The sequence below is a fragment of the Syngnathus leptorhynchus genome, chromosome 3 (assembly GCF_054491065.1).
Source record: "Syngnathus leptorhynchus isolate UIUO chromosome 3, UIUO_Slep, whole genome shotgun sequence".
In the NCBI taxonomy this organism is placed as follows: Eukaryota; Metazoa; Chordata; class Actinopteri; order Syngnathiformes; family Syngnathidae; genus Syngnathus; species Syngnathus leptorhynchus.
In genome coordinates, this window is record NC_141197.1 from 15,230,431 (window position 1) to 15,254,116 (window position 23,686).

The following is a 23,686-nucleotide window of genomic DNA, read 5'->3' on the forward strand; positions in this document are numbered from 1 at the left end:
TTAAAGACTCAATGATGACATGCAGGCAAGTCATTTAAACTAGAGATTTTTTAATTAAATAATTCATAGTCAGTTCCCATGACATTTGAAGTCCTCATCAACTAGTCCAGTGATTCCCAACCGGGGTGCCGTGGCACGCTATTGTGCCTTAACTGTTCACGGGAGCTGCCGTAAATTATTAAATTCCAATTAATTTGTCAGGAAATGATGTATTAATTACAAATATATCAATCAGGCCAGTTACATAAAGTGACAGGAAGAACAATGACTCGCTCTTCTATTTAATAGCCTAAGGTACAATAAATTGTTCATTTACCAGCTCCCATTCGTAAAAAAAAAACAAAAAAACAATATTTATTTTTTTTGAATGTGAAACGGGTGCCTTGGCTCAACAGGGGTTGGGAAAGACTGACTTGGTCGACTGTTGCGATGGTTTTGTGTGCATATCGAAGTTGACTGACCTGCATGGCAGGACAGGGGAAGCAACAAAATTGTCAATAGAAGCAGGACTAGTCTCAGTCCACTTTTAACCCACATTGTACACAAGCCACACTTCGGGAGCTTTTCAATCAAATGTTTTTGACTAAACTGAATAAAAAATAAAGTGGAAAAAAAAAAATCTTCAGAAAACAAGCCTCCCGGAATGGCTTTGAAACACAGTTTGTCTTAAGTTTACAGTAAACGGAAATCATATTGACAGAGCTTTTTACAACCTTGTTTACTTCAGCCCAATGAATACCACCTTTTTTAAAACAGACAAAAAAAAAATCTTCCTTAACAAAATCTTCATGTGACATTTGCTCAATTATTCAAAAGGTTAAGATAAAACAAAAGGTTAGATCATTCAAGTAAATCTAAACTGCATATTAACTTATTGGGGTGAAAATCTGCTGATTGGTGTAGATAAGAGGGAAACAAGGTGCTGATACTACTTCAGTCCTTTCACCACAAAGATTCCTGGAGCTCTCAAAAATATGAAGGGTGGACAAAAAAAAAAGGGAAAGAAATATACTAAAATAAAAGATTTAGACAGCAGGAATTTAAACAGAAGATGGAGCACAAGAAATATATATATTTTTTAATAGCGAAGGGGTTGACTAGCAACTACAATGACTCGTATTTTCGAGAAGTCCAGGTAACCTTTGTGACTATATCTGAAACGATCTAGAACTGTCATGTTGAGTAAGTGCGTTCAAACCAAAGAATACGAGGTGAGGCTGTATTAAAGATGGTCTTTAAATGGACTATATAGCGCGAATACATTGTCGATTCAGTTCAGACAATAAGGGTTGCTTGTGCATGACATGTATCACATCAAATTGTATTGATGAATATGGAACTTTTTTTTTTTTTCATTTTTTCATTTTTGTAACAAATCCACACACAACATTTAAGGTTGGAGTCAATGGTGTCCCAAAAATGAGCAGCTCAACGTCAGTTGTTATTAAATACACACACACACACACACACACACATCCCCCGTTTGTCCACTCAGGGTGTGGTGTAGGTGCTGGTGTCCTTGCCGAAGTTGTAATACTCCTCCATGTCGTCCATGTTGGCTGTAGTCAGCTTGGTGAGGTTTTGCGAGCCGTTATTTTCCATGTTGTCGCCGGACGGGAAGTTGAAGTTTTGGCCTTCGTACTCCGCCTGGCTCTCCATTTCCGGAAGTACTTCTGCGTAATAGAAAAAACAAATAATTTGTTTAGCTTATCAGTCAAAAACAAAGAAGGCTGTTTCCTGTCATTATTGATAAATGGCGGTTTTCTGTGGTGTCATCGCTCCGTACTTGCTCACCTTGTCCTTCGGGTGACACATCCATGCCGTGCTTGACTTTCATGTGCCTGCTTAAATTGCCCTTCAGATTGAACTTGCTAGTGCAGTAGGGACACTTGAAGGGTTTACTGCCAGCGTGCAGATGCATGTGGCCCAGCAGGTTGTACATTCTGTTGAAAGACTTGCCACACACCTACAAACGATACACAACAATATATTATTATTATTATTTTTTTTAAATGCTACGATGTTAGTGAAGTGCTACCCTGCTGGGCAAATACCGGCCTTGCATTTAAAGGGTTTGACGGGCAGGTGGACGATCATGTGGGTCTTGAGCGTTTGCTTCTGGATGAAGCTCTTGAAGCACACGTGACACTGGAAGGGTCTCACGCTGTTGTGGATCAGCATGTGTCTCTTCAGGTTGGCTGACAGTGTGAACTCTCGTGAGCACACTTCACACTTGTGCCCTTTCATGCCCTGCAAAGGTCCCAGAGAAATTTAGCTTATGAACATGTGACATGTCGAGTTAAAATAATGAGCTGCTTGATTCAAATTTATTCCCCTATCATTTGTGATTTCCCTAAACACAGTTTTGGAGTGCAGGTTTTCAATTTGAACATTTTGTCTTGGCGCTATCTTGTGGCTTTATAATCATCTAACAAAAAAAAAAAAGCTGGTGTTTTTTTTTTTTTTTTTTCCTGCAACCAGGTTAACTTTTTTTTCACCAAGCATTTCAACAGTGGTGTGAAGAGGCAATTATGAATCTTTTGAGGTTAGACACGAGCTATCAATCCCACGGGTGACCCGCAAATAGTGAAGACGAGCTTACCTTATGTGTGAGCGAGTGCTGGCGGAGGTGGTGCAGCTGCATAAACTCCAAGCCACATTGGGAGCACGTATAGGGTCTGGGGCTCTGGTGCTTCAACAAGTGGTTCTGGAGTTGACTGCGGTAAGCAAAGGACTTGTTGCACTCCGTGCACTGGAAGGTGTGGGGTCCTTGGTGGCTGGTCTGGTGGCGCTTGAGGTGGGCATAGGTGGGGAACTCCAGGCCGCACTGCGAGCACACGTGGCAACGGCCCCGCTCGTGCTTGACCTCGTGCGCCCGTAGCTCGCTGGGGTAGGCGAAGCCGCGGCGGCAGAAGCGGCAGCTGTACGGCTTGACGTCGGTGTGCTGCAGCATGTGGCGCTTCAGGTGGCTGGTCTGCGTGAAGCCCTTTTTGCACACGGTGCACTTGTGAGGACGTGTGCCCTGGTGGGTCAGCAGGTGAGTCTGGAGGTGGCTGGGCTGCTTGAAGAGCTTGCCGCAGTGGGGGCACGCGTGAGGCTTGATGCCGTTGTGGCCCAAGATGTGCGTGACCAGATTGTATTTGGACGTGTACGACTTGTCGCACATGCGGCACTTCCAGCGCTTCAGGCCGTCGCCCACATCCACGCAGTACGACTCGTCGATCTGGATGTTGATGTCCAGGCGGTCCACTCTGCGGCCGCCGTGTCGCCGGGGGGGCTGAGGTGGCTGGGGTTGCTGGTGCTGCCCCCCTCCGCCGCCGCCCCCGTCCGTCCACATCATATTTTGGCCGCCGTCTTCGTATTCGGTCGCCATGGACATTTCCCCCGAGTTGTAGCTGCCCACTTCGCTTGTCTGGAAGTAGCTGCTGATGGCTTCATCTTGTTGGTTAGGCTTCATTATGTTGTTGCCCTGATGATCTACCTCCGCCTCACCCTCACGGACGCCTCCAGCGTGGCCCCCCAGGGGGCGCTGGACCTGCAGTCCTCTGTGCTCCGCTCCTCGGTGGGCCACTTGGGCGGGAGGAGGAGGAGGAGGAGGAGGAGGGTGCACGTGGGTGCCCGCTTGCTGCTGGTTGGACGCCTCCCGCTCGCACTCGGAACAGTTCTTGTTGGTTCCTCTCAGGGTGGCCGGGTCCACTTGAACCAACCCCCCCCTGGGAGCCATATTGTTAAGCATGTGGACGCATGAGGTCATGACAGAGTTCACCACTTCTCCTTTGATGTGAGGAACCGTCCCGTCGGCACCTTGGAGGGCGTGGCGATCGGGGAGCACCATTTTCACGTCAGGGTGCTGAGGTGGCCCCTGCTGCCACCGTCTCTGACTGCAGCTAGGTTGCATCTGTCCGTCCTCGGCCAAGTTGTCCCCGAGGTAATCTCCGTTGGCGCCGATGAGCTGGTCCGCGTACTCGTAGTCCACGCCGTCTACCGGTGGCGCCGGCGACTCTTTGGGCTCGCCGGTGTAGAAGCCGTTGGGTGCGATGGTTGCGCCGAAGACTTCATTCTGGGAGATGAGACCTAGCACGGCAGCCTGGGCCAAGGACAGCACAACCACTGGATCTGTTTGCGTGCCTGTGTCCACCAACCTGGCCATTACCTTGGGCTCACATCTACCCAGGCGCCGGCTCGCCTCCTCCTGGAATCATAGACACAGATGCTTAGTCATGACAGCGATGAAGAAATATTTGGTGTAGCACCGATACATGACATATAGACACCACTGCTAAATCCAGCCAATCTTCCAGCTGAGACACCATCCCTGATCCGACAAGCTTGCTATGTGTTTTATGTTTTTTCCCGCGTTGAGGGGGATTAGATGACCCACTACACTAATCAACAAACGGCCTACGAGGGAAGGAAGGGAGATGAAAAACAATGAGGGGAAGAAAATGGAACAAAAAGATGACAACAAAATAGATGGAGAGGAAAGATGGAAGCAGACAGGGGGAAAGAGGTAGAGAGGAAGAGGAGAGGGGGGAAGGGCAGAGAGAGTGACAGAGGAGAAGAGGATGAGAGCCATGCCACAGAAGAAATAAATGGAGGGAGACAGGAGGGAAGATGATCAAGACAAAAAACGACAAGCAGACTGGAAAAAAAAAAAAGCCCTGCTTAAGGACCAATTGGAACAAAGTTTAAAAGCCCCTCAGTTAAAAAAAACAAAAACAAAAAACAACCACTAATGAAGCCACCGTGAACTCACCACATTTCTTCTGCTGTGAAGCTTCAGGTGCTTTAAGGATCTCATCCCTGAGAGCGACAGTGCCGAGCGAGATGAGGCTCTCTCGCTACTTATACGCCGAGGAAAACGGAAGGCGGTACCTGTTTCGGCCTACCTCCCTTCATCTCGCCCAAACAAACAAGCCGGCCTTTTTTTTTTTTTTTATAAAAAAATAAAATAAAACTGAAGCCTCACGAATGCTCGCCGACGAGCATCATCTGTATTGCCTATATCCATCATGCATCAGTGTGGAAAGGCGCAGACAAATGGGAGAGCGGAAGATGCTGTCAGGTGACTGACGTGTGGAAGAGCGAATGAAGAATGAAGGAGAGAAGAAAAAGAGGGAGGGGAGAGGAAGAAACCGGAGGATGGGAAGAGGGGAGTACAGGATGTGGTAGAAGAAAATGAAGAAAAAAAACAAGGGAAGACTCCTGCCATCGCACCTCCTTCACATTTGTTTTCCAAATAAAACAGAGACAGAGGGAAGAAAAAGGTGTTAAAACTGCTCAATAGCGCCGACTGCAGGTCAAGAAATTTGTGCGACACCAGGCTTTTTGAAGCGGAGAGCTTTTTTTGGGGTACTGAAAAGCTCCCAAATTCATACACATTCCTCAAATAAAATAATCTATTCAAATGACCTTTAACAAGGTTCTAAATAATCTAAATCAATATCCAATACTTTTTTTTTTTTCCCCTTTCAATTTTTGAATGCCAAATCACAGTGTCCCAGCACTGGTGAACTATTTTTAGAACAAAGCCACAGGCTACTCATTTGGTCTTTGGGGGCTATGGGAACCTCATTAGTGACTCTGGAATTAGATGAGGCACCTAGCAAATAAATTCAGTACAGTGTAAATTAGAGGAGTGGCGCTTATTTAAAGTCCTACGAAATAAAAATTATGACTGGCATTTTACGAGGAAAATCAAGATTGAGTGTGATGTGGCAGTAATTGTCTTTTGTTGGAGTGTGTTCCGTGCAGCCTGTGAAGTAACGCTTATGAAGTGATGTGGATTTAAAATAGTGAAGAGGGGAACAATAATATTTTGCTTATGTTTGTCTGTGATTTTTTTTTAAATTAAATTATTAAGAGAATTCCATAAAATAAATCAAGTGCATTTAATATAACAATATGAAAACACAAAAAAGTATGACAATATGTAAAAATGAAAGCTAATACTTTAATTATTGGTTGAATCACTCACACTGTGCTCAGGTCTTGATTTGTTTTCGCTTTGTTCATATGACGTCATTTTGGAGGGAAGCAAATGTATTTATTTATGCATTCAAAGCGCTTTTCACACACAGGATAAAGTCTGATCTCTCATAATGTTTCCATCGGGTTGTGCTCTAGCCACTTGTTGCGTGCATATGCAAAACACCAGGCAGGTTTTTTACCAAAGGGCAGATGACTGGCGGGTTAAATAACGAGACTGACTGAGATCGACATTGTGTCGAAATTTTTGCATTCGTCAAAGTTTGTATTTTCAATCTCACTCATTAGGGTGGCCGGAAGGGGGGGGGGACAAACAGCAGGATAGAGAGAACATGGAGAGAGAAAGGAGGAAGGCAGCAGAGGACAAAATGGGGGCACAATAGCGGAAGCAGGGGAAGAGAACAGATGACTGCATGGAATGAAAGAGAGATTGAAGGGGGAGGAGATAAAGAGAAACAGGCTGGGAGGAGGGAGAGAGAGAGAGAGAGGTGGCAGTGGGGGAAGGGAGGATGGAGAGGAAGAAGGAGAGGAGAAAAAAAGGAGAAAAAAATCAAAAAGGAAGAGAGGGAGGATGATTGGAGAAAGTGAAAGAGAGAAGGGTGACATGGTAGCAATGGAGCGAGAGAGGGAGTGAAAAAGAGGGGAGGGGGGAAAGGGGAAATGAGAGAAAGAGCGAGAAAGAGAGAGAGTGCACAAAGCAAACCCTCACAAAAACATGGCTGCAGTGAAGAGAGAAAAATGGGACTTGGGCATTGTTGGTTTGGGTGCTGCTCTGGGTTTTTTTTTTTTTCTCTTCAACACGCGTGACAATTAAGCATGTGTCACTGTCACCACCAGGCTCGAGTCCCATCCAGTGCCATGTGCTCAAAAGATCTTCAATGGACACATCATTAGGTACACTCAAAGAGGTTACAGCTTACTTGAAGAATAAAATGAATATAATAAACTTTAAGACACAAACTTGACCATTTTAGGGTCCATTTTTATACTGGGCAGTACTAACTTGGAAATAACAGGTAATATTTTTAATCATCAGAAGTCATCAGATGAGTATAGCCCGTTTCTCTGCATACAGCAGTATTGCACTTCCCCTTTTGCTGCAATGTTTCATTTCCGTGCTTCCATCGCTCTCGTCTAGAATAACATTCAATATCATTACCGCGGCCCACGGCAAGATAACTTGCTGCGTTACAGAATGGAAAGCAGAGGCTGCAAACACAGACTTTCAAACTGCTTGCGTGAATTGCTATCGTGCTGTTCCACTCCGGTCCTGATGATGGCGGTAGTGGTCGTTATGAAGTGGCCAACTGCCAAGCAAATAAAGCAAAAACTAAAAAAGTACTGTCACACACACAACTAAATAGATTCCTACTAAAAGGTAAGTGTATCTCTTTTGCATTAAAAAAACAAAAAAGAAACCCTCATCTTTCTATCCAACAACATCAAGTTGTAAACCCAATTTGAAACAACATTAATGGCTGAGCATTTGTCAGTCATCAAAGTCAGTCTTACCACTGGTGCATTGATGGACAAAAAAAAAAAAGAGACATTGTTACAGAAGAGGAATGGAGGAAGCCGTGTGTGTATAGGACACACACACACGCACGCATGCACAGACACACCAAAGTTAAAATTACATTGAAGCGGTCACAAAGTGGGCCAAGTCAGTCAGGCAAACAGAATCTAAGAACACTGGTTTTGCAGTTTAGCGGTCTAATCGAGCACCAATGGTACATAACAACCAGAGCAAACACAAGGACAGCTTTCAATTTAATATTTTACCCCCCCCAGAATGCACATGGAAGAGTCTAATCCATTTAATCTTAGATCAATCTCGAGACCACGGAAAACCGCCTGCTAACTAGCACACAACACCTCAATCTTTGTTTGTCAGACTGTTTTGCTGATGGTAAGAGTCTTGGTTAACCCATCAGCAGCTTTTTTTTCCCATTGTTTAGCTTTTAAAGTGTCAGTTTTCCTATTAGGCTTTAATGGTTAGTTGTCCATCTTATAAGAGAGTTAAGTTATATCGGTGGCAGTGTGACACTGACTGACTTAGTGTGTGTGACCCCTAACCCAAACCCCTAAAAATTGAGTAGGCTCCTACGCTGAAAGTCCATTATAAACTGATTTACCAACATGTTTTGTTTCCTTTCAATAATGAGGCAATTACTTTCATGTAGCCTTTATTTTTCTTGAAGGGCTTTCCTGGCACTCATTAAAAGCAGAGTACGCTCAGTATGGTTGGAACATACATACTCGACACATTTGGCTTCTCTGATTCCAGATTCATCAGCCTCTTTTTTTTTTTTTCCCTTCTAAAAACAAAAACCCTGCCTGAGCACCGCAATATGCTCACACCATCATCAACTATTCTAAATCTCTTAGCATGGCTGCATTATTTCAAAATGATAATGAACGGGTTGGGTTTACTATTTACCACTGCTGGACTTGAGGAATATTTATAGACATCTTCCAATTTCATGTAAAAATATCCTTTTTAAAATGTAAATCTTTTTAAAAAAAATATATATATATAATTGGTGAAAGGACATTTAGTCAAACTGCTTAACTGCCACCATGACAAAGCTGTGCATCAATTTTAATATAGCAGCCAGTTAATTAATATTTAGCCAGCGGCCATTAAACAGCTTGACAGTATTGCAGAATTGTGGACACTCAAAACCTGAGTAGCTTAAATGAGTTTCTAGGTGAACTCTACACAGACAAATACATCAGCCCGACCCCCCCCGGCCCCCACCGGGCACTGAGAGGATGAAAGTCAAAGTGGCACCAAAATGGGTCACTTTGGCAACCAGTAGAAAATGTGCAGCATGAAGGAACATCTGCATCGTGCTGATACCAGAGTGACATTCTCCTATCACCATCCATGACTCAAAGACCGACAGGAAGAAAAAGAAACCGTGTAGTTCTGTTTAGCGACAGCCACTTTGTTACGAAGCACAGCACTGGACAGCTGAAGGCGGGTGTACAAATACTGATAGTCACGACTCATTTCAGCATTTTCCTTCTTTTCGGTTAAAAGTCAGCAAAGGCCAGATTGTCAAAGGTCTCTAATGCTCTCACACAGTTTGATCAATTAAAAATCGTTACATACCACATCGACTCTCGTACCAATACGGTGATGTATTAAGACACACTTCCAATCAATCAATTAAGGAGTCTTTATCACAAGGAACAAAAGCTGAACTGGAAAACATGCTAGGGCACAACCACAATACCCCTTTTGGCAACTTCTACATAATAGGTTGGTTGGTAAGTAAATTCCCCCAAATCCATCAAAACTAAAGAGACAGTGGTTTGTTTCCTTGCTGCCCGAAATCTCCTGTTGGATAAAATTACCAACCCAAAACAGAATTACCAGACTCACAGTTGTTGTCGCTCGTTCAGAAAGATGCACTCAATGAGTCATTTGTGCAGTTAGTTACCCAGCAAAACTAGTTTGAAGGCAGGTTCCGTGGCTCCTGGTTAACAAAAGCGCGACCAAAAATTGCAACGAGTCGGAACGGCCTGTAATTTACGACTAACCTACGGCAATGTCGTTATTACAGTCGGACGTGGTGTTACAATTCCAGGCCACCTAGATAAACAAATGAAATGGGAAAAGATGCTGTGGTAACGGAGCATGCCTTCTTGTGTTGGGAGATGAGGATCGAACTTTTGCACAAACTAGGTTGGAACCTTGAGACCACAAAATATCAGGAAAAAATGTTACCCAAGCACTTTCTGTACCCTTTCACGTTAAATCTAGAACTATATTAAAAACGTTTATCCCGTTTTTAGGCTCCTTGCATGAAAGTGCAATGTCAAGTGCACAAAAGTGACTGGTACCATTGAAAAGCCCCAATGACCCTGAGAGCACGATCGTATACTTTGAAATGAAAATAACCGATTAATATTCTAGAACAAAACAAACATCAACAACAAAACATGAAGTACAAGATCAGGCCTGTGTGTGAGACATCCCCGTGTTGCGGGGCAGGGATGGGCAGAGTGGAGCTAATGTGGCCTGGTAGCCCCGGCTCCTGCTCCAGCATGCGGCTCGTCCACCACCCTCACTCGGTGCCGACTGTTTTTGGCACGGCCCGACATGCAGAAATACCCGAAAAATGCAATCGAGGAGGCATTTGATGGTCTGTAGCTCAGCTACGCCGCTTGTTTGTGGCACAGCACAAAAAAAAAAAAAAAAACAAGCGACCGCGGAAGAGATGTGCTGGTCAGGGGGGATTCGAACCAAGTTACCGTTGAAAGCAGTCCGATCAAACACTTTAATAAGCGATCAACCTCGCTCCTATGTCCGGGCGGAAGGAAACTAGCGAACATGGTAGCTTACCTGGTTCCAAAACGGGTTTATGGTGGCGACGAGACTGGTGGTGGTTTTTGAACGGAACGAAGCAAAGCGGTTGGAACGACGGACAGCGGCCGTTGTGTGAAGCAGGAGGGAGGGAGGGAGGGAGGAAGAGGAGGGGAGAGGAGCTGACGTTATGAATAAACAAGAGCGTTTCCTTTCTTCCTTTCTCGCATCTAAAACAATATTCTGGCCACTAAATGTGTTTTTTATTTTTTATTTTGCGTTTGGAGCAGTCCATATAAATAGGAGATCTCACGTTTGTTGTTTTTTCCCCCCCCAATCGTCTCTTGCGGTATTTGCACTAGTGTAATACTCAAATTGACGTAAATGTAGTTTTAGATTCGAGAAATGCAATCATAATATGCTATTTAATATTAAAAGTAAAATATGGAAGCCAATTTCACGTTTATAATGTTTACGATTTTGACGTCACTTGTGTCACTTCGGAGTGTTCCACAAGATGGCGTCATGCCTTTTAGATTGACATAAAATGTCACATCGTCTCTTCTGGTCTATTCTCTCGTGATTTTATAGGTGCACGAGTGTAAAGTGTCATTTTGACGAATTAACAAGCACAATTAAGGCAGTGAACATAGAATCACTTAATTTATTTTTTTGGCTTATAATAATAATAATAATAATAATAATAATAATAATAATAATGACAGTCTGACTCCGGAGTCTTTCATTGTATGGAAGAGGATTCGGGCCAGTGAAGGAAAAATAAATAAAATATTTTTTTTCTCAGAATTCTGACTTTAAAGTGAGTATCTGAAATTGACAACTTGACACTAGGGGGCGTTAACAACCCATGTTTAATCCTAACCAAAGCTGCCTCAAGTAGTATTACGTCTCTGTGAGGCCTCCTTGTGATTCACACATCCCTTCATTAGTTTTCTCTTGATCATGAGGGAGCATAGTCTTCCCATTATATTCTGAGAGTTTAGGAGAGAACCGTTGTTCAGAATCTCAGCAGTAAATCAATCATATCTGTGGTTACTGGGTTCAAGTTCAGGAAAGATGGCCGCCATATTTATTTTGGATTGTTAAATCACAGAATGAACAAGAAAAATGTGCACAACATGAGGAAATATTAGATAGCCCTCAGTCGGGTGGAGTACAATTCAATGAACCTATCATGCATGTTTCTGGAACGTGGGAGGGACCCAGAAAAAAACATGCAACCCCAGATAGCCCATACAAATTGTTGCAAGCACAGTAGCGGACAAACATTCCAATTCGAACCCTGAACCTTAGAACTGTGAGGTCGATGTGCTAACCATTAGGTCGCTGTGCCGCCCAAGCTTGAAATTACGATTTTCGACGATGCATTCTAATCTGGACCTGCATGGCAATGAGCTGAATGCATTTGTGATTGTGAATAAGTATTACTTGTGGGCGCCAAGGCGCAGCAATTGCCTGCCCACCTCCTCATGTCTTTCATGCACAAATAACCACAAGTAGGCAAATTGATTTTTGTTTGTCTCATATGGCAACTGTTCCACTTTTCTTCATTTCCTTCAGGTAGAGCAAAGTTCATCCAGGTAATAACGAGTGAGCATTAACCTCTTCTTCTGATCAAAACTTGTAATTTTCGGTGTGTTGTTGGTCTCCACGAGATGGAGCGCAGTACATGCATGCCAATTTTTTTCCTCGCACCATGGGGTCTCGCGCATTTCATAAATAGGTAAGAATGTTGAAAATCTGAATAAGACAATCTACCAGTAAATATTGGGTTGTCCATCCAAGCGAGCCACTTGCAGCTGACATCTGGTTGCGAGGATGTGAAGCATGTTGCATAACAGTCAATGAGAAACAGACATTGTGCGAGAGGAGGAAGAAGGAAGAATTAGCAGCGGGCCCCTCGGCCTGCATATCAACCCGTTGTGTCATCAAGTCGATTTAAAAAAAAAAAAAAAAAATCATAGGCATACATATGAGCATGTGCGTGAATATAGAACACTTGCAAAATGACTTATTTGCTAAAATTTGACTCATGTTTGACTCAGTTTGACTCATGTCTCTATCATGTTTGACTCGTTCTAAATGGCAAATATAGTGAACAATTATGGAGATGTTAATTCAGGAGGTAAATCAAAACCATATATGATTTATACTTTTTATTTCTAAAATGGTTGTTGTCTTTATAAGCTATTTTTCCTCATCTGTCAACAACACGGAAAGAGCCAGATCGATATATTTATCAATCTGCACTGCGATCTGTTCGCAAAAAGCGGGACAATTAAGTATTCTTCAAGTTGATTGGGTGACGCGTCAATTTGTGCAGGCTACCAAACTGACCAATCACGGCAACGGAAATCCTAATCAGGAAGTTTAAAAAAAACAGAAACCTCTTTTCCAGGTCAAAGTCTACAAATGCCTCTCGCTGCGCTTCCAAAAGAAAAATGTGATTAAATCTGCGAGAATTATTTGCTACTGGTGTCGCCATGTTACATTTTGTATTTTCCCGGCTTTCGTGTTTTGGCGGCAGCTACATATCCCGCCCCCCCCCAATTACATTCTTGCTTTGTGATTGGTCCGGTCATCCAGTGACCGGCTCCGAGGAAATTTGCGTCTCTCGGGACAAGCTGTATTCTCCATTCTCGTATTTTTGTGAACTCACAAATACTGTCATAATTCATCTTACATTGAACGCTCCCTTTAAATTGTTTAGCAAACGTGGTTTTCTTTAATTAATTACCCACATCAATTAGTAACCGCATAATAGAGGGAGGAACACGCAACTGAGCATCTGTTCGTTCCTGTTGGATCCACGGTATGTTTTGGTTGGGCGTAACAGAATGAGCTCATGGCGCTTTTGACAACTCGCAGTGCTTTGCTGAAATGGACATACAGGGCGTGTCTGGGCAGCTCAATTTCATGTTCAAATTCAAAACACATCCCTAGAGAATGTAGCTCGAGATTGCATAAAACTCTCTTTCCAAGAAAAAGTAAAAAAAAACATTTTTTTTTTTCTTGAAGCGCGCACGTTCCTTTGCAGCTGTTGCGGAAATTCAATTCCATATGTTAAAATTGGTTCAGTCTGCTCAGATCATAGTTAATATGGTGTGATGGTGAGGAAAACATGATTCGTAGAACTGGTGGCAACACCTCATACATTTGAGTTCACGAAACACGTGACCAAAATTGTATGTTCCGATCTTTTAATATATAGAGGTTGCAATATTATGAAAGTGGACACTTGTAAACAATGGCAATTGTCCCAAAGGAAATTAGCCTAGCTGTTGACATAACATAACATTCATCAGAGCGGCATGTTTTCAGGAGAAGTTTGAGAATTTTTATGGACAGTACTTTGCTTGTTGGATAAATTTGGTTCCAAAATCTTCACCAAAAACATCCCGCTAACTACCAAATGAACCAAACTCAATGTTTCCCATTTCACCCGAGTTTTCTCTCTCTTTCCCATGTGAACCGTTCTGCTTAAATCAAAACCATAGATCTGTTACACCCTTTGCTTTGTGTTATTGAGTTGGGCTATGATGTGTTTTATGACAACATTTGAGTTAATTGGCTGTTAGCAGGACACAGATCCGTGTCAATCTTTTGTATTACAGACTCAGAAAAACATTTGCGTGTGAGTCCACAATAAAGACTATGGGCTCTATATTTGCAGATGGTGAAGCTGCAAACACAGACAACTTGACAGATTGGTCATCTCCTTTGACAACTTGGACATCATCCATCAGGTCTGCTTGCATTTCCTTACATACTTTTACTAATCAACATTGTGCATGGCTTCTAGCAATGTGTATTCTTCACGCATCTATTTATAAAAGAGCTGGTAGGAGCTGCTTTGATTGGCGGTGAATCAATTTGGCTGTGTTCACGCCCACAACGGCGCAAATCGCCCATTTCTAACCCGTGTGTCTACAAATATACCAAAACGTAGTTTAACCTTATTTCTTTAATTGCCACGCGTACGTTTCTATCGGAAAATTCGTGCATATTTGACATGAGTATTTATCAAAGAGGCTTGAAGCTTGTACATTTAATCCTCGGATTGGAGCAGAGATGTGTGAACTCTCGCGGCAATGTAAACACCACAGCCGGTTCGCAGCATCTCAACAGTAAGCGAAAGGTTTAATTTAAGCCTTTTTTTGGAAGAGACCGCCAGTTAATGCCGGGAGCATCCCCTTGCTGACTTGACTCGTCTATTTAAGGCTACAAGGCTCAGGTTTAGTCTGCTCAGAAGTTCACCGTGTTAAATGCGGCCGTGTAGACAGGCTGTCCAGGGGGAAGATGTCTTCATGAGGGGCCGTCATGGTGGTCTTTTCCCTTCTGCAGCTCGAATACATGTTGTTTTTTTTTCCACAGCCAGAAGCACACTGCATTTATTTCCAGGAATAATTTCAGGTGAATAAAAGGTGCATTAAATGGTTTCAAAGTGTATTTATTAGCTAATTACCACATGAATCATCTTAGATAAAATGTTTGCTGTGCTTTTGCAAACGTGATAATGCCTCTAAAGGATATCCCTCATCAAATGATGGTGGAAAAATAGAAATGGCATTGACCAGTCGCGTTTCCATGGCAACACTTAGCTATTCCACAATGCCTTTCATTTTTGACTCACAAAAGCGGTTGTACTGTATGGCTAGTGTTTGATTCATTTTCATCTCAAATTTTCCCCAAATTAGCAAAATGAGGGTGTGTGACTCAAAGATTTATGAAGTTACCACAAGTAAAAAAGTGATTTTTGTAATGAAGCGTTCTCCACTGCTCGATCAAAACGCTTACATCGGCAACACGCAGGTCACCACGGCGCACCTCTGCCATCTGATGCGTGTGTCATCGATACATGTTCTAAAATGTCCATTAGTTCGAGCAGTCAGAGGTTATCCTCATATCTGTATCGGTCAGCACATCTTGTTACGGCACCGAAACAAGAAGCTGTATTCATCCCAGAAGCAGGATATGCTCTAATTAGACTTAATTGTCAATGGGGATGTGACTCATGTGGTTGATGTTCAAAGACTTTTTTTTTTTTCCAAGTCTTCTACTTTTCTGTGACGTTTGAAGTTAGATTTTTGAGGTTTTTTTTGCTTAGGGTTGCCGTTTGAAGACAAATGTAGCATGAAGTCATCACGCTTGAATTGCGCATGGTCACTTGGAGATAATCGTATTTTATGATCAGCAGACTATCTCGTAATGGCTTTTTTTAATTGTGTTAATTGTTAATTTCACTTAGTGTTGACGTAACAGTATCCAGTGTTACATTTTTCTTTAAATTTTCAAATATTCATCAACGTTCCCATGTTGGGTCCCACGGTAGGATCAGTTACACATCGTACCCATCCAGGAACTATCATATTTTATAGCGTCTCGATAAGTGGTTGTAAACTATCATGACCGCATTTACCGTATTGTATTACATCGTGCGCTTCTCATTCAGAAAATTTGCGTACCTCAGCTGTAACAATTTAGCAACTCAGCATCCATTTGAGAACTTCTGAGCAAGGCGACGGAACACGTCGAAATGAAAAACATGATGACATTGTCTTAAAAAAAAAAAAAAAAAAATATCGTCATATATCACACGCTTATTTATGTTGCTATAGAAAACGAGGAGATGAAACATGACGTTAAAGGGCAGATTTTGAGGTGTCACTGCCAAATGAGTTTATGATTCAGACATGATGTCATACATATGCATCATATCCTTTCATTGGAGTGAACGTCATGCCACTTTTTTGAGAAAGGAGTGTTTGTTCCCTGTCTGTCTCTTCAAATGTGTCAGCCCATCAATGATAGATGGACCTCACCTTCTTTCAACTCCACTCATCTTTCACCCGCAACTCACCTCCCAGAGGCTCAGTCAGTCAGCCTCAGTGTTTTTTTTCCCCCCCACTGGTGCAAGTAGATGAAACTGAAGAGCCATTAAAATGATGTTAAACAGGGTTTTTATTTCATCCATTAAATCGTCTAATATAATTACAAACAAATTCATTATTAATTGCTACCATCAAAAAAAATATTCTATTCACAGAAGTCTGCACTCAAACTGAGTGCTCTTGTATTTTTTTTTTTTTTCTTATAGCAGGGGGGGGGGGAGACATGTGTCCACAAGTTACCATGGCGCCCTTGTATAAAAGCAGAACGATGATTATTGCAACTCTACAGTGTAGCCCTGCCCCAGTCTGACCGCCATTCCGAGCAGCGGCGAAATAAAAAGGCTAATGCGGAGGCTGTAATTCTATGTTGTCACAGTCTATTGTACCCAAACCGAGGCCACGTCTATTCTCCTCTGGTGTTGTGTGTTAAATGCAAGGATGCCTCTACAGGCTCTGGCAGTGAGAATACATTTGCTCACAGGCGCTTCAGAAGTGAAGGAATGTTGAAAAGCCTTGCTTGTAAATGGAATCATGCCTTTATCTCAAATGACACATTGCTGCAGTCGGCGTCGTAACAAATATGAAGCAGTGTGTAATTAAAAGGACTTTTGTTGCCAATAGCTTTTCTTTTAGTTGTGCTTTGTCACATATGGCATATTATAGTCCAAAATCTGTCATAACTTTACACCCATTCCATCCATCCATCCATCCATCCATCCATCCATCCATCCATCCGTCCATCCATCCAATCTTAGCGAGCTAGCTAGTTGACATCAGATGAAATTGTCATGCTGACGCTTCTGTGTCGTCAAGGAAATCACAATATATATAGTAAATTATAGTAACTATAATTACAGAAAATAATGTGTGGTTTGTTTTTTATGTTGGTATGATGAGCAGCTGGGTTAAAAGTGCCGTCCACCCCCATCAAGTCTTCCCCACTCCTCCTCCATAGATGCAGCCTACACCTCCCTGAAGGGAGGACAAGCAGATCGTGGCCTGAATGTAAAGTGTCCCTAATGATGCTATGTGCATGGTCTATCCTGTGGATCTAATACAAGAGCATCACAATCCTCACTATTTGATTGACAGCGCCACTGAGGTATTAATTCAACGATTAGCATTCAATCACCGTGGTTAATTTACTATACGTGCCCGAGAACTCGGCAATTTTAACAACATGGTGCTGAAAATTGTTTGGATTCTTGTTGTTGTAGTTTTCAATGTTGTTGTTTTTTTTTTTATTTTGCTACATCTCAGTTGTGCCAAATGTTGTAGCCGGTGAATCAGGGTAAACATCTCCCCACCCTTTTGGTATGGAGTCAAACGATTATGCACACAGCATGCAGGCATGAGCCAGAATCTACTCGCCATTTAGCCTGGAGCATGTTGACCTCATCAACATGAGACTCCTAAAAAAGGTTGACATCATGGATAAATGATCCACTGCCTTAATATTAATCCACTAAACCCTTCCCTTTATATAACGGACCTCCAAAGTCAAACCGCTCCAAAGTCAAGTACCATTTGGAGTTCAAATCATTGCCACGCTGAAAAGTAATTCTGAAAAGACTTCGGGAGGTGATGCGACCGGACTATCCCAGAAATAGGCCGGCCGTTCGGAAAAATCAATTTTCCCGACATTCCCGATGGCCACCGTGCCCCTTGCCTGTGATGGAGCGGCAACCCAGTCCAGTTGTCTGTCTGTCACTCAAATTCATCTAACCTAGATTAAGTCAAATAGAAATAGATAAATAGATGGATCAGTACGGATATAAAAAATAAAAACGTTAAAAGTAAAACATCTCAAAATGATACCACTATTGGTGCATTTGAGTTAGGAGGTTCCAGCTGTAAAGCAGATTTTTTTTTTTTCCCCCACATCTGAATGAATATTTTTTCCTCTCAAATACCTTCCATCAGCGTTTTCCTCATTTTCCTCATGTGCCCAGCATATAATCGTTCTCGTGGATGACTGGCTGCAGAGCTGATTAATCGGCTGGCTGGACACACTTTTCAAGCGGGGAACAGCGCCGCGATTGTGTGACAGCACGGCGGATTTGCGGAAGCCTCTGACTGATCCAGGTGGCCGACCGACTGTCGGCCGCCCTGGCTGGCTGACAAGCTCATCCGTTTGCTGTTACCCGATGGAAAAGACTGGAATGATGGTCGAGTTTTGACATTTTGAAGGGGAGGCCGGCCTGCACGGTGCCTCGTGGTTAGCATCCGACACTTCTGAAGTTCCGAGTTCCAAACTCGGAATCAACTTTTCGGTGTGAAGGTTAGATGTTCCCCCCGTGTTTGTTTTTCTCTGGGGACTCAGTCTTCCTCCCACATTCCAAAAGCATTTTAGTGAATGTTGTGAATCCAGCTGGAAAAGTGTTCCAGAAAAATGGATGGACAATTGTGTAATTAGCAGTCTTTTTTTTAGAATAATATAAAATGATGATGTTCATAAATGTACAAATTTTTGGATTGAAAATTTACTAGCATGTTTTCAATCCTAACGGAGCACACTGTTGAGGTTGGATCAACGTTGTTTTTGTCTTTAAACCTCATGTGAGCCACAATCCCTTATAAGGTGAGGGTCACATCTTTAGACTCAATGGACCATTCAGTCAATCTTGTTTTTAACGTTGCATGAAAGGGATTAGAATGATAAAGATGATTTTCTTCTAGTCTTCGTTTTTTTTTCACAAGTTATCTCCTTAGGTTACGCCAATGATTTGTCTGTCCAACGTCAACAAAACAAAATGTTCCACACGTGACCTCGAAGTCAAGGATCTCGGCGAGACAAGTCCTTATTTGTCCCTGTTTCAATCTCTCTTAACACACGGGGCTTTGACAACTCTGAATCTGTCTGTCTCTCGATTATCAAACAAAGACCAAATCATCTTTTCACCGTTAATGCAATAAGAAAATAACATAACAGAATTAGCATCAAACATGTTGCTGCTCCAAAGCCAATGCATTTGTAATTAAGAAAAATACCGCAAGGTGACAATTAGCTCCTGCTAAATCTTTGACGTCTAAAGCTGTCAATGGCAGTGAATGAATTAGGTCACTCTTATAATCTTGTAGAAACGACCATTAGGCGTGAACATTTTGCAGTAAGTGCTTTCCGCCCTGCTGTTATCAGCTCAACATCTGCTTTTGCTCTTAAAATTGTACCCGGGCCTTGATGAATTACACTTCCACTCAGCAAGAACAATGTGCTTTTCAAGTGGCTCAGCCGAGAACTGACTCGTAAAAGGTTTGGTGCGCAACTTGAATAAATATGACCCGAGTCGTTTGAAAAGTCCTACCTATTAGACGATCAAAACTGAATGGAAATCTGACAAGGTAGAAATGTATGCTTGCTAATAGGAAACAGGTTTTAGCTCGTGGTTAGCATGTCTGTGTTTTGAGGTTGTGGGTTTGAATCTTGGCTCAGGACCTTCATGGTAAATTTAGCATGTCTTCCCTGCGCTTATGTGGATTTTCTCCAGTACTCTGGTTTCCTTCCAATTTACGGAAACATTAGCCTTTTCCAAAAACATGCATGTTAGCGTCATCAAATTCGCCGTAGATGTAAAAATAGACAAGGATGGATCGTATAAGCAGTAGTCACCCCCCCCAATACCCTTTTAAGACCATTCCGTGCGATACATTGTGGACTAATGGCTTTTATGATTTGTAATTAGGTGTGTGTCATGTGCAGTAGCAATCAAGACATAAATTCACACTTATCAGCTGGAATGAGGGAAATTGATGAAAACTATTCTTTGCTAGCAATGCATGATCTGCACATAGCCTTGTGTATTTTTGCAAAACGTTCATGTGGAAAGAAATTTCTTTTGGCTTGGAGAAATCACAGGATTCTACCGCCTTGTAGTCGGGGCATCCATTTCACCCGTTAAGGTTCCCAAATATGGTTCGTTCGCCTTGAAAAAGCTTTACTTAATAACATTAACAGCTCATAACTTTCTTCTGTTCTCATGCAGTCATGAAGAAGACTCAATTCACTTCCTGTTGAGCTTTTGATTCTTTTTTTTTTCTTTTTGACAACCCACGGTCGTAGGAGTGTCGCATTGGAGGCGGGCAGGAAAGGATGAGCGTGTGCACCTTTTTTCGAAGAAAAGTCCTCCAGCTGCTCGGAGACGAGCACACAAGTCACCGTTGTGTCCCCGGAGAAAGAGAGAGAGAGAGAAAAAGAGAGCGAGAGAGAGAGAGAGAGTGAGGCCCGGCTTGCCCTAAGGTTGCCAAGGCAACAGGGAACAGTGTAGGCATGGTGAAAGAGCTGACAGGGATGAGTGGCGACGCCAGGGGACACCTTTATGCATGAAGACGCTGACTTTTGGAGGAGAAATAGAGAAATATACTTTTAAAACAAATCCAATTGCGTTATAAATAGCGTCGCTTAGGCACCGTCCCGAATCGAAGGGCACAATGCTCGGGATCGAACCTTGCGGGCAGTGACGGAGTATATTTGACGCTACCTGGTAAAGGATGAGTGGCTCATTTCTTTTATTCCTGCAATATTAAATACAAAGTCTGCAGCATATTAAAATGTGGTTACACTTAAAATTGTGTGAAATTATTCACAAGATTGATGAAAAAACTTCAATCGACTGTTACGCTTTAAGATGAGTGGATGTCCACTTCTAAAACGTTGGTGTCAAACTCAAGGCCCGCGGGGCTACATACGGCCCCCTGCATACTTTTATGTGGCCCGCGAAGACAAATTAAATTTAAGTCAGTACTAAAATCGCAAATTGTCTTCACTTTTAAAAAAAATAGAGCTATTTTTTTTTTCGCCATACATATTTTCAAATTATTTGAAAATGTTTTACTTGTTTCAGATTTGAAAACGAGTTATTATTATTTTGTTGTGTAGTCTATACTGTATATAATATGAGGAGTACATACATTTATTTGGGTTGACAGCTTCTTCTCAACAAAAATGAGTTTGACACCCGTGCTCGAAAAGAAATCGGTAAAGAACATCTGAAGTCTTTGTACAAGAGTTTTATCTTCTTGTTACGGATTAATTCTGGAAGGAGTTCTGTCGTGGTGTTATTCTAGTTGTCTCACTGTTTGTCGAGTTCGCTAACCTTCTTGCGTGTTGACACAGTGGTCTCACTCGTCATTTGTCTCCAGCTGTTCTCTGTCTACATTTACTTGTACTTGTTTCCATGCCTTAAAAAAAAAAAAAAACTCCCACATTAGCTCATCTTCCTGCCTGCCGGATGTAGCGTTCAGCCAAAAAAAAAAAGGCCCAACGTTTTTTGGAGAAGTCTCCCTTAAATTGTCCCAAAGCAGACATGAGAAATTTGGACGGCTCCAGCTAATTACCCAGAAAGCCTTGTTGACTTTACAAACGACAGCTTAGTTTAGTTTTGAAGCAGCTTCACAGGAATCAGGAAGATATACTGTTTCTCTTTTGCTTTAAGTGGATATTAACGTTTGTTTGGAAATGCGTTTTCCCCAAAATGATATCGTTCATACTGGGATGACGCATCCCACGTCTCTATTTCCTGCAGCGTTTGTTGGCATCATAATAAATAGGAACACGTCAAGAACGTTGCGATGGAACAGCCTAAATTATTCACTTCCATTAACACAGGCGCCCATTACACATTCGATTTGTTTAGGCCTCAAAATGTCTGCGAGCGATCGATCACAAACAGGAAGTGAAGAATATACAGCATGACCAATGAGGGCTCTATTTTAAACATGCTTTATCTTTAAAAATAAATAAATAAATAACATATTATGCTTTTGGGTGTGGAAATTGATTGATTTATTTTTTTAAAAAAAAGGTTGTTAGTGCGGACGTCAGCATTATTGACGTGATTTCAACACACATTTTGAATTCTGACTTTGAAGTATGATACAGTTAGTTAAGGCGGGGCAAAATATCAATACAACAATGGATCATACCGTGCAAGAGTATTGATACAGCAAGATCAAAATATCAATACACTATGTTAACATGCCGGCGGTTCTGCCTCGGTGGTATTGATTTCTTCATGGCTCAATACTTCAGGGCGCCTCATGGTGGCGCTGATCAAAGTCAAATATCTTGAAATGTTGTTTGATATCCTTAACTTTGAGCTTGTCGGGTTTTTCTCGGAACAGCACAGTATTCCCTTTGTTACACATATTGGGAAGGAATTACAAATCGGATAACTTCTTCATATTTTGTTGTGAAAGAGTGCGAAACATTTTCAGGACTTTTTAACGTCTCTAACTTTTTCGGAAACACAACGCTACCGCAAATAGCTGTGTCATCCATTTTGTTGTTTTCGACTCACTTTATTAATACTGCAAAACTTTACCAACTATTTCTGCTGCAAATCGGATAACTTCTTCCTATTTTGTTGTGAAAGAGTGCGAAACATTTTCAGGACTTTTTAACATCTCGAACTTTTTCGGAAACACAACTCTACCGCAAATAGCTCTGTCATCCATTTTGCTGTTTCAGACTCACTTTATTAATACTGCAAAACTATTTCTACTGCGTTCCCTCCCACAACGGCGCCAACACCCCCTTCTACCTATTCACGCAGTTCAAATGTGGCGCTGTCAATGTAATTGCTTATCTGTCTTCTTCTTCTGTGATTGACTGGCGTCCAGTCCAGGCTCTTGTCCAAAATCACCTGGGCTAGACTCCTACTGGGATGGATTGTATGCACCTAGAAATCCTTGGAAGAGGTCTTCAGTTATCTTCTAAGACGTAGCTCCACTATCTCCTAACTTGATGTGTCTGCTTTCTCCATCCCGACCTTGATGCGAGGCCTTAGCGTTTACGCTCGGCGCGTGAGACTCTGATTTAACCGCCAGAGAAGGACTTCCTTATCAGTATGTTTCCCGTGCGGCTGCTGTCTCATTCTCGTGCTGTTATGACCCTGAGCTGTCATTGTTTTTTTTACTCCTGACACCCTTTTCCTCCTAAAATACTCTCCCACTCCTTCCTTTTTAGTCTCCACTAACAGGTGATGGCTGTACGCTCTTTTTTTTTTCCACAGCCGAAAACGTCAACGCCAAAGACGTCCATCAACGCTCGTTCAAACTGACAAGCGAGCCATTAGGGGCGTTTGGAAAAAAAGGGCGTTTTCGCCAATCTCCATCTGCTCTTCACTTTTAGCCGCTATTACATGATAAAAGCTCGCTTTATTTACCGTCTCCCTCTCAATGGTTGTTAATCACAGCTTTGTGCAGGTGCATCATGACCATGTTTAATCATCCTGCAGAAAATATACACACACACACACACACACACACACACACACACACGGGCCGCACACACACACCTTCCCCCACCCCCCCCCCTGCAGAACACAAGCGTTCTCCTCGCCCATGATGTAATGCTAGCAAACCCCTCCTCTACCATCTCTCACACACCCCTCTCCTTCCCTTTCGCCTCTTTCTATTGGTGGCTCCAGTCTGCATCTGCTGGATCAGCACACACGCATGCACTCACTTTACA

General features: G+C 42.5%; 1 protein-coding gene across 2 annotated transcripts; it reads right to left on the reverse strand.

Moving 5' to 3' along the window:
* Positions 1-33: 33 nt before the first annotated feature.
* Positions 34-10,454, reverse strand: znf710b (zinc finger protein 710b). 2 transcript variants are annotated; one of them, XM_085906848.1, is made up of 5 exons: positions 10,343-10,454; positions 2,603-4,192; positions 2,059-2,250; positions 1,795-1,966; positions 34-1,673 (listed from the first exon to the last, which is right to left on the reverse strand). In XM_085906848.1, exons 2-5 carry the CDS (start codon positions 4,148-4,150, stop codon positions 1,492-1,494), a joined length of 2,094 nt encoding a protein of 697 aa, XP_085762974.1. In that variant the 5' UTR covers positions 4,151-4,192; positions 10,343-10,454; the 3' UTR covers positions 34-1,491. The 2 variants fall into 2 exon arrangements, 1 of the variants encoding a protein (XP_085762974.1); XR_015065595.1 differs by having other exon boundaries at positions 1,526-1,673; positions 2,064-2,250.
* Between the last annotated feature and the right edge of the window lie 13,232 nt (positions 10,455-23,686).

Excerpts from the sequence above, each read along its gene's own strand:
- znf710b (XM_085906848.1), bottom strand. The coding sequence starts at position 4,150 with ATGGCCAGGTTGGTGGACACAGGCACGCAAACAGATCCAGTGGTTGTG. Across the intron at positions 2,251-2,602 it reads AGCACTCGCTCACACATAAG|GGCATGAAAGGGCACAAGTG; the intron begins GTAAGCTCGTCT and ends GGACCTTTGCAG. Across the intron at positions 1,674-1,794 it reads TGTGTCACCCGAAGGACAAG|AAGTACTTCCGGAAATGGAG; the intron begins GTGAGCAAGTAC and ends TCTATTACGCAG.